The sequence below is a fragment of the Platichthys flesus genome, chromosome 5 (assembly GCF_949316205.1).
Source record: "Platichthys flesus chromosome 5, fPlaFle2.1, whole genome shotgun sequence".
Taxonomy (NCBI): Eukaryota; Metazoa; Chordata; class Actinopteri; order Pleuronectiformes; family Pleuronectidae; genus Platichthys; species Platichthys flesus.
In genome coordinates this window covers 4,058,248-4,069,815 of record NC_084949.1, presented here as the reverse complement: position 1 = coordinate 4,069,815, position 11,568 = coordinate 4,058,248, and the positions used below count along the sequence as shown (strand labels likewise).

The 11,568-nt window shown below is 41.8% G+C and overlaps 1 protein-coding gene across 2 annotated transcripts; it reads left to right on the top strand.

The window, feature by feature from the left end:
* On the top strand, positions 1-11,568 carry LOC133954377 (phosphatidylinositol 5-phosphate 4-kinase type-2 beta). 2 transcript variants are annotated; one of them, XM_062388758.1, is made up of 10 exons: positions 1-612; positions 3,373-3,470; positions 5,648-5,744; positions 5,852-6,004; positions 6,767-6,913; positions 8,430-8,468; positions 8,807-8,920; positions 9,271-9,532; positions 9,908-10,011; positions 10,454-11,568. In XM_062388758.1, exons 1-10 carry the CDS (start codon positions 469-471, stop codon positions 10,532-10,534), a joined length of 1,239 nt encoding a protein of 412 aa, XP_062244742.1. In that variant the 5' UTR covers positions 1-468; the 3' UTR covers positions 10,535-11,568. The 2 variants fall into 2 exon arrangements, with proteins under 2 accessions (XP_062244742.1, XP_062244744.1); XM_062388760.1 differs by lacking the exon at positions 1-612 and adding an exon at positions 2,360-2,492.

Genomic DNA, 11,568 nt, shown 5'->3' with positions numbered 1-11,568 from the left:
CTTGAGGAGACCCCGACCAGCGGCGCTGCTTAGTGACTGACAACAATCTGAGGCGCATCATGACGGGATTACTGGCTCCGAGGACAGCGGCCTCACGACAGTAGTGTGTGTCTGAGGGAGAGAAGCTGGAGGACGACTGTTCACCTCTTGCCCTGTTCACGGAGTGTTTCTTCAGTTGCCAGAGAGAGGCTGCTGGAGCCTGATGGCCGGCTAGCTGCTCCCTGGACTCCACCGCGGCCTGCTCGGGAGGAGGAAGGGTGGTGACGGCGCAAAATGCTCTACCGCTGACTCCCCGGCAAGACACCCATCCAGCCCGGAGACTCGCCGCGAGTCGGACGACGAGCATGATGCACTTATAGATTTTGGAAACGCTCTTCACTCTCCGATCTTTTTGTTGTGGTTGTCTGTCGAGGCTGTGAACGCCAGCGAGCGCCGCCCTGCGTACCCCGAGTCCCCCCAGCCCGAGACATGTCATCCAACTGCACCAGCGCAGCGCCTGTCAGCGCCAGCAAGACCAAGACGAAAAAGAAGCATTTTATAGGACAGAAAGTGAAACTCTTCCGTGCAAGCGAGCCCATTCTCAGCGTTTTAATGTGGGGGGTCAACCACACGGTAAATACACCCTCAATCTCTTGTTGTAGCTGGCGGGCGGTTTGTTTATGCTGCTGTTTTGATTTAGCCAGCCTGCTAGCTTGTTAGCCAGCTGACCTCATCTGTCAAGGCAGCTTGGATGCTCACAGTCGCCATGTAATGTGTCTTATTCCCACTGCAGTGAAGTGCTTGCTCGTATATCTGCGGGCTGAGTCAGTGCTGAACCAGCATCCTCCACACGGCTGATAGTTGACCGCTGCTACCGCGGGACTTAGCCGCGGTCGGCTCATATTGAAACGTGCTTTGCAGGGATTTAAAGTGCTTGTGTTAAACTCCCTGCAGCTTTGGTACGACTGCCAGAAAAAAACAAAACGTGCATGATCGCGGCAGCTTGTGCAGTTCCGCCCTAAAGCTGTGCGACGACACTCTGCAATCATAAATCATGGATGGTGTTGAAGAATGTTTGGAGCCAAGTCGTGAGCTGCTGTAGTTCGTGCAGGCGTGGAGTGGGAGGGGTGTGACAGGCAGCAGGTCACACTCAGTTCCAGATCCACGGACAGCACCCGTGCTATTGTTCTAATGCTCCGAGCTTCCGTTTGCAGCTCCTGTGCACCCGCATGTTACCCATTTGCTGCGGCGTATTCCATCACACAATTCCTCTATGAACAGATTAGAACGTACATTACAATCACTTTTGGATCAAGCTGCCAATTGCTATGAAAAGTTCAGTGGAGGGAAGACGCGACACCTATAGATGGATGGAGGGGTTTCGCCTTATATGCATCCCACCTCCTGCTGTTTTGTCATACACTCACAATCTGGCCCAGTCTGATGGTGGAAAGCAGCTTGTCAGCTGTGACACACATCTACATTCAGTGTGGAAGCGTTTGGACTTGCTCTGAGTAGTAGAGCATCTAGTATCTGAATTGTACTTGACTTCATAGAGCTCAGTGTAATTTGTGCCCACGGCACTTTTTCTGGTTCCTCCAGGCTGCTCAAGATACATAGCTGTATGATCAGATACTGATGCTGAGGTGATCAGACCAGTTAACAAAATATGGGTGGTAAATGGACTCCTCCTCCTCTTTTTTGGTCTTGTTTTCGGTCAGTCACATACAGGTTTGCAAAGCTATGCTTTTTGTTGGACTTTGTATTGACTTGGCTTTTCCGCATTTGGCCTGGGCTTTGGTCCCAAATGAGGCTAACTGGACCGCATACGAGCTTCTTTCCAACATGCACTGAAATTTGCAGATTCCCTGGATTTTCTCCGGAGGAGATGCATGTGTGAATGCGAATGTCTGAGTGTGAGGTTCCAGATCATCTGCGGACTCTCTCCGTCTGGCCTCCTGATATAACGTTTGTAGAAATTCTGGAGAATTCGACTTGAGAACACAGCAGGGAGTGGAAATTAGTTGAGGCATAATTTTTGCCTCATTAGGCCGGGGCATTGGTCCCTAATGAGACTCCCTGGACCTGACATAGTGATTATGCTGGAAAAGTCCAAAAGAGGTAACAAATAGATTACACACATACATATGGCCAGTCATTCAAAATACAGTTTTACTAGTTGCAGCTAGATGGTTCAAATCCAAAGCTGCTGACAGAAGACTGGACACACTGTGGACATTTGTGTGTGTTGCTGTATGTGTACGTACCACAAACCCTTTATCGTAGCCTATTGAATGAAAATGTGTGGTGGATAAAATTCATTCGAGCACGGAACTAATGAAGCAGCTAATGATATGGTTATCACTGCAGCATCTCCACTACTCCGTGGGTGAACTTTGGCAGTGGTTGTGTGGGTGCAGCACACAGGCCTGGTGATTTGAGTAGTGGGTGGAAGCCGATTCAAGACATCAAACAGACTTCTAATCAAAGCAGCGTTCCTCCAGTCAGAAAAGGTATACATTTTTAATCATGCCTTTGCTGTGATGCTGGGGGACTTAATTTCCACACGGTGTCACTTGGTGTTGAGGTGATGTGCTGTATACCACCTGTTTGATGCTGTTACTCCTTCAGCAACTAGTCTGAAACTATATTTGTCAGCAGATAATTAGTCGCCCTGAGTGTTTGTATTTTACTGAAATGTCACTGGTCTTTCAGTGAGACTAGGGCTGTGTGATTAACATTACCAACAAACAACAACTGTGTGGTATAAGATATTTTTTAAATTGTTCTTTATATTATGAATCTGGGAGTTAAAGCTAAATGTAAAATTGTTCAGGTCAGCTATTGCAGCGGTAGAATATTTCAATGTCATCTGTGTGTTATTTATAATTGCCTTAACAGCTGTGTGGCTTTGTTCATGATAATCGACTCAGATTTTTGTGTTTGTGCTTTGGATGTGTTTGAGCAGATAAGATCAGTGTCTGGGGGTTTAGCAGCAGCAGCAGCAAAAACTAACTGTCAGTTTGTTCTGTGGTCTCGAAAGTTAATGATTGCTGCTGGTAAACACTCGCAGAGATTTGGCAGAAAGTGTATGGCTCACATAAACTGACAATACATATTGTTTTTGCTAACTGCGGTGTGTTACAGGTAGACAGGGCTCTGCTCTGCACACTTGGTGTTCCAAGCATCTTGTTGTGTTTTACTGTAACTGCATTGCAGTGAAGTGAATATTCTCCTAGCATATTTATAAACTGTGTCAATGTCGCTGCTTTAATTTCTTATATTTCAAATCCTTCTTCCTAGTTTGTTAGTGTGTCATCTGTCAATCATCTGTTTCTTCCTTCTCCAGGCTCTTGTTTGATTGCCTTTTTTCTCTCTCCTTTTCTCCTTCAGATTAACGAGTTATGTAATGTGCCTGTACCAGTAATGCTGATGCCAGATGACTTTAAAGCCTACAGTAAGATCAAAGTGGACAACCACCTATTTAACAAGTAGGTACATCCCAGTTTATGCACTGTCAGCACAATCTGTTAAATCTGTAATCCAAGTGCAAACAAAAAGGTCACCGGCTTTCTTTCGTTAAATGATGATGCTCCTGCTTTACATATGTGGTAACCCGCCTGCCAAGCTATTAAATAAGATCACCTGTACACCAGCTCATTAATCCATCCAGCCAATCATTATTGGCTGCAGCAGTGTGTTGCAAAATTTAATCCAGCCTTATGTTCATGTCAAACTTCAGAAGGATGACAAACTGTGATCTCTGTGACGGTGACATGATTGTTGGTGTCAGACAGACTGCTTTGAGTTTCTTAAACTGCAGCTCTTTAGAGATTTTCACTGACAAATGTCTTTTCGTTGACATGAAGTCTGTGGTAACTTGGATCACCACTCTAAATTCTGTAGTGAGCAGAAACGCATCTCAGACTAAACAATATGTCTAAAATTGAGGTGGGTGGTCTAGCCATGCTGATAGATTGGTCAGAATTTGGCCTTCATGGATGTGGTTTGGTTTCCTTGTGTTAACAGTCCAGGTTCGTGGTGCTGTGGGGAATGTTTTAGCAGTCCCTATTTAAATGGACTGTGTTTATATAGCATTTTCTGCTCTCTTTTACCACTCAAAGGCCTTCACATTTCTGGTCACATTCACCCCTATTCATACTAACTATGTATGGGGTGCCATTTGGGGCTCATTATCTTGCCCCAGGTCACTGTTATCCATCCTCCAATGGCTGCTTCCAACCGAATAATGCTACCTGTCATAAACCAGAAGTGGAAACTGCTTCTTGAAAATGACAGTGAGTTCAGTGAACTTCAGTGTCCTCACTCAGTCCCCGTCATTCAGGCTGCGGTAGAAAAATATATTTACAGCATGAAAGAACAGCTGACAAATCAGCAGAAACTATGGGATGCTTTGATGGAGATATCACTGGGGGGGTCATGTTGCCGTGACAAAGATTGTTGTCAAAGCTCCAGTGAACATTTAACTGAGCAGCTTTGCAATTCAAATCATCCTCCAGGAAAAGTAGCAGTATAGAACTGAAGCAGGAGGGTGGTGTTTTCTCTGGACCTATACGCTAGAGAATAGAAGAGAGATACCTCCATCATTTGTCCCTCACATTCCTTTAGTTTCATTTTGATAGTCCTGTAGTTTTCTGTCTTTGATGGACGTCAGGATTTTGAAGGTACATCTAACGATATTGGAGCTTGGTTTGGTGTCTTTGGCCCCATTCAGTCCTAGTTTCAGAATGTGTCGCCACATTAGTCTCAAGGGGCCACTTCTCACTAAATACAAATAAACATAGTATCTGTGTTCACAGACCAAATGAATGCGCTATGCAGAAATTCACTTCCTGTGTCTGGTTAACTGGAACAAGAATTAAATCTGAATATAGACTGTGTAGATTTCTAGGTCTGTTTCTAGCCAACCAAATCACCCAAGAAGTATGAGGCAATCGTAATGGGTTTATTAAAACAACATTTACTCAAAGCTGTCCACTTGTGATTGGATCACCCAAGACTCAATTGAAGTTAGACATTTCTAGATGCCTTCAGAAATGTGCATATCAAAGTGATTTTTCCCAAAGCATTTTAACATATGTTAATATGAAATACATTTTGTCCAGGTAAAGAGAAACTGTTTGATCACAAACCATCAATCGACTATTATAACAAAACCATTTTTTTTTGTGTTTGGTGATAATTTGGTGCACTCAGTTTTCAGAGTGAAGTCACATAGTATATCATTTAGGAAACTTTGATGTGTGCAAATCCAAATCTTTCATGTTTCAAACTTTAAACCTTGGTCAATTCAGTAATAGTTCTGGTTTGCTGGTATAGTTTATTGTTAAGGAAGCATACATTTCTTCACTTGGACAAAATTAATGACAAATGCTGAGAATACAAATTATCCCCAATAGAAAGTCTATATAAGCAAACACACTATATTTTTTAATTGTGAGTCAGAATTAATCTAAGACTTCTAAGTTCACATATAACATGTAACATGTTTAATTTTTTTAAAGCTTAATTTCATCCAGTGAACAGGCAGCACCGTAACTTGTGACTGGTACACATGAAATGTCAACTATGCATTTTATTGTTGTTTGTGTCAAATCCAAACCTTCTTCAATTTCACTTTGTGCTCCAATTTGTTCTTCCCTGTCAGAGAAAACCTGCCTAGTCGCTTTAAGTTCAAAGAGTACTGTCCCATGGTGTTCAGAAACCTGAGGGAGAGGTTCTGCATCGACGACCAGGACTACCAGGTGAGACACTGGCGGCTAACATGCAACAACTTTTGATGAATGAAATCAATCCAAAACTCTGAACAGCTGATGACGATTTTGAAATTTTGATGACTTGTCTTTGTCAGAACTCTCTGACGAGAAGCGCCCCGCTTAACAGCGACTCCCAGGGTCGCTTTGGCAATCGCTTCCTGTCCAGCTATGACCACCGCTTTGTAATCAAAACAGTGTCCAGTGAGGACATCGCTGAGATGCACAACATCCTAAAGAAATATCACCAGGTAGGGACCCTCTCACTACTGTGTTTTTAGTTTGATTACTTGAGCGGTTTTCAGACATGGCATTCACAACAACACAAACATCTCCAGAGCGTTCTGGTGAGGGGTTGCGCAGCCTGTAGTAGGCAGCACAAAACATATAAATTCCACTGCGTGCGGAGATCACGTTTTTGTTTACAGCACATAAACACAGGCGTCGAATCTCATCATCAAGTACTCTAGAATCTACCCAAGTTGACATCTTCATCTTTGTCGTCTATGTGTATCGCACCTCTTTTTCATTCTGAGGTATTTGTATTCTTTTTTTTTCTTTTTCTTTTCAGTTTTGCGCCCATCTCGTGTTATAAACGCCTCACTTGCAGCGAATCTTCCGGATAATCCCCTGCTGCGTTCTGACATGGGCTCATTCAGACATTATCCAGAGTTTTTACTGGGGGCTGGCTTGAGAAACTCTGCAGAATGTCCAGAGCAACTGAATCAGACATTTGCTTTCTCACATACAGAAACATCCTGGGTTTACTGCATGTCTGAAGGCAGTTCTGTTTAAAATGAGTACTGATCCTTTCATTCAGTATTTAAACAAAAATTGTCAGTGAAGTAATAAAACATTTGTTTTCTCTCACATACATGCATGTAACTGATGCGGCGCTGCAGAAATGATATGATTGTAAAAAAGTGCTGTGTCCAGTTTGAAATCGGTTTTGTATATTTGATTCCTCACTCCCACGCTTACACTCTGTGCTCTCCTGCCCTACCTCTATCCAGTTTATAGTGGAGTGTCATGGCAACACGCTGCTCCCTCAGTTCCTGGGTATGTACAGGCTAACGGTGGACGGGGTGGAGACCTACATGGTGGTAACCCGGAATGTATTCAGCCATCGCCTGACTGTACACCGCAAATATGACCTGAAGGTAGGATACTTAGGTTACTGTTTATGTTTGGTATTGGATAGTTAGATCAGGTTGTCTCAAAGAGGCAGGACTCAAGATCTTATCATTGCGGCAAAATGTTTAAAAATGATGACATATATTGACTGCACATTGATCTTTAAATAGTTTTAAACTATCACAGAGTCAAAAGTGAATCACACGCGAGAATCTCTTATTGCACCTGTAGCAACATGAACCCTGTGTCAAGTAATGAGATACATACATAAGCAATATATGACAAGTAAATAACACCAATGGGAACTAGAATGTCACTCAGAGCACATACCCCCCCAAAGGCCCTACAGTCTCCCTATGAAACCACATTGAAACTCACCAGATACAGATTTTTATTTGGATCTGTACCAAATTGCAAACCCTCATAAATATCAGTCCCAAAGCTTTTCCCACAGCATTAATTCAATGTGTGACAGTAACAGGGCTGCATATGTTGATAAACTCCCTCTCTCACAATTTCAAAGAGGGTGAAAAATATTACTGGATCTGTCCCCTGATCAGGATCCGTACCAAAATTGAATGGGTTCTCTCCTGACCCATACCACATCCCTTCACCAAGTTGATAGGAAATCTGTCCTGTAGATTTTGCATAGTCTTGCTCACAAAAAAACAAACGAAGGCTCAGCGGTGAAAACATAACCTCCTTGGTGGAGGGAAGTCAAGTAAAACACGGGTTTGTCTTGTTCAGAACCAAGATGTTTGAACATCTGCCTCCGTGAGAGTCAATAGACTTAAGCCCTAATTCCATTTAAAGGGAGATTGAGAACAGTAATTTTAACCCAAAGTGTTTTTGAAAATGTAAATTGAATTATTAATGAAATTATTAAAGTATTGCTTAAATGGCTAATTTATTTGGATTCTGCAGAGGTTAAGGGTCATAGAATCATGTTTAAAAAAAAGCTGTTAAGGTATAACATGAAAGTTTTATTGTGTACTAATATTTAAATGATAAACCCAGGATGTGGAGAAAGTGAGCAGCATCAGCAGTGCCCTGCTCATGATCTCTTCTTAGATAGATAGATAGATAGATAGATAGATAGATAGATAGATAGATAGATAGATAGATAGATGGATACTTTATTAATCCCGAGGGGAATTCAGAAAAATTCAGATTCTTGAGGCTAGATCAGAGGCTGCTAACATCACATTCATAATTTCATGATAATATTTACTGGAGATTACAAATTCAGCTCATAAAAAAATCTGGGCAAAAGCTGGATATGAAGATGCAGTTTCCAGCAGCTGTGAAAGCAGCATTCAGACTGCACGCTTCTTTACTCTTCCCCCTACAAAAAATCCTTTATAGCATATGGCTGTCTTCCTGTCTTCTCTGGAGAAAACAACCATGGCTTTCTAACACTGACAGTTCAAAAATAAGCTGTGGATAAGAAGAGGAATATGCTAACTGTCCCTCTGTCTAATGTGTCTGGAGCTGCTTTCACTTTTTAATTCTATTTTTATTCTCATTTCCCCTTGTTCGTAGGGTTCTACGGTCTCAAGGGAAGCCAGCGACAAGGAGAAGGTACGTTTTATTTCTGTGAGCTAACAACTGCTGACATGATGGAACAAAAACCCCTGAGGCGAACTTGTCAAATGATGGCTAAATTAAGACATCATAAGTAAGCAGGTGTTTTTAGTTGTCATGCTGTCAGTGTGTAGAGCTCTGTTTTTAGACAGTTGTAAACTGTGACAATGGCCGCTCAGTCAGACCTTTGTCTTTATCTATTGGCTATAATATTACCCTTATGAACTGGGTTTTTTTTTCTGGATCAATTAGTCCTCCTAAAATCTCACATCCATCTCTATTTGTGCACATTATCAAGTAAAAGTTTCAAAACCAAACTGTCTCTCTCTCTTCAGGCTAAAGAACTCCCCACTTTGAAAGACAACGACTTCCTGAATGATGGCCAGAAGCTGCAGATAGGAGATGACAACAAGAAGTACTTTTTGGAGAAGCTAAAACGGGATGTAGAGGTAATAAATATAACCACGTACTCCTCTCATATGATCTGAGCTGCCTTACAGTGTAGAATTCATTTTAAGCTCCTTTAAGTCCTGCTGTTTTTGAGGCCCAGTGCTTAAGTCACAATTAATAAAAACAGTTCAAAGGCTTTCATCTGGATTTTTGATTTTTATGACTTCAGCCATTAGGGCAGAGTTTTAAGTGATCATATCATTATTTAAAATATGAAATGACTACATTTTCCATAGGGTTGGCTGTACTGACCATCTGTTATGTGTCACAGTAAATAACACAAAGGAGCAGATGTGCTAATAAGACATTGGACTGAGCGTTTTCTGTGTGTGTCACATGTGTTTCTCAGTTCCTGGCCACCCTGAAGATCATGGACTACAGTCTCCTGGTGGGCATCCATGATGTGGATCGGGCGGAGCAGGAGGAGATGGACGTGGATGCGGCCGGAGAGGAGGACGAGTACGAGAACGATGGCATGGGCGGAGGCGTGCTCACCGGCTCATTCGGCACGCCTCCCGACAGCCCCGGAAACCCTCTCAACTGTGGAGGATTCTTTGGCCCTGGGGAGTTCGACCCCTCTGTGGACGTTTACGCAATTAAGAGCGACGACAGTGAGTGTTGTCTTTGACATTCATCTGACGTAGTGAACATGGCTGTAGATTTATGTTACCACACAAACAGATGATGAGAGGACCTCTGTTCAGTAAATATTATTTATTTTACATTTCTGTTTTTTCACATTGTGTTTATCGCAGCATTTCCCTTGAACTGCAGGCATTTTGACAGTTAAACAATCTGTGCCTACTTACAAAAAAACCTATCTTCTTGTATTGGCAAAGTAAAGATCTCTCAAAACTGGAGGGAAATTGTCAAAGTAGTAGTAGTAACATTTGTAACACAAAGCTAAAGCATAGAATCGAGAGCAATGCACCGTTTATCCCTGTGTTTTTCAGGTGAGAGTAAAGTAAGTGTTGTTTTTTGAACAGGTGCTGTGAGGAAGGAGGTATACTTCATGGCGATCATCGACATCCTCACGCACTATGACGCTAAGAAAAAAGCTGCACATGCTGCCAAAACTGTGAAACACGGGGTGAGTGTAAAAACAACTTAATAATTCTAACTTTCAACACATTTAAAGAAGTTAAAGCAAAAGGAGTCTCTATTAATTATATAAATTGTGTAATGATAGAAAAATACACAAACTATTTTAAGGAAACATTTGGAAAAATAAACGCATAAATACTAAAAGCAAATAAATAAATTTATATTCACATTTTTAAGCTGCAGTAAGAGTTGTAATAATTGTATCAAGTGTAACCAGATGAATCATTGATGAAATCAATACTTACCAGTTGGCCTAAGTGTTATACCAGTAAATTGGATTTTCTAACTGATTATTGGTGTCAAGGTCCCTGAAAGTGCCTTTTATCTGATGTAACACAAAACAAGTTTTAATATCTTATGATATTTTTGTTTCATGTTGCTTCTTTAAACTTATATTTCCTTTGTCCTTTTTGTGGTTTATTTTTCAGGCGGGGGCTGAGATCTCGACAGTGAACCCGGAGCAGTACTCCAAGCGATTCTACGAGTTCATGTCCAACATCTTGTCATAGACTCATCTCTCATGTCCCAGTCCAGCTGGTCACTTCCTGTCATAGATCTGTCAGAAGCCACGCACTTATTTCTCCTCTCTCACCCCGGTGTTGGTCCATCTCCCCCTGCTTCTCCACCCCCTTTAAAAAGAGAACCCTCCAGGTCCCACGCCAGGACCAGTTTGGCAGGATGGTTGTACTAAACCTGTTGCTGTCCCACAGAAACGCACCACCACCTGGTTCCTCATCCGCAGCAAAGAAAACTCATGAAATCCCTCCCTGAATTTGGAATGAGCTCCCGATAATCTCCCTCTCCTTTTTTAAATAATGTATCTGCTCCTCAGCAACCTTGTTTCCCCTCACGCCAGCACGGAAACTGTCTCACTAATGCCTTGAATGAGTGTGTCAGCTTCAGCAGTTATCAGTCTCTTAGTACAGTCTCTTCGGTTCCTGTCCATGTTGTTGTTGTTCTTATGTTTTCTATTACACACACACAGATGTAAAGACTCACAGATGCAGAACGGTCAGATTGCATGACAAACCATTCGACAGTCGCCATCAGGCTTTTCTCTCAGTAACAAAAAAAGACCCCACAGCTGATAAATTGGAATGACAGTGGATCAACATTAATATATAACGGTGTATTAAGTAAATAAATGCAATATCAAAAATGCATGGCTGATGTGTACATGAGGCTCCACCAGTAAGTTGAAACATCAAACCACTGAAACTTAGCATCTGAGTGTGATGACTAAAATAAGAAAAGAAAAAGAGAAAAAAAATTGCTGTTTGAATGTTACGTTGCCATATTGTTTTTGAATATTTTTGAATTTTTAACCGTGACCTTGGTGGAGGTTGGTCTAAGAAAAACAAATTAAAAGGGGAATTCTTCAGCAAATACTTGTTTTATTACCATAAGGATCATTTTTATATCTTGTTTACATTAATGTAGCAATTTTGTGTTTGTATACAGTATTGTTTTGTTACCAACAGACATTAGAAAAAAAAGGTTACTTGAAAATGATTCATTGCATATTAAAGGGAGTTTTATCTTG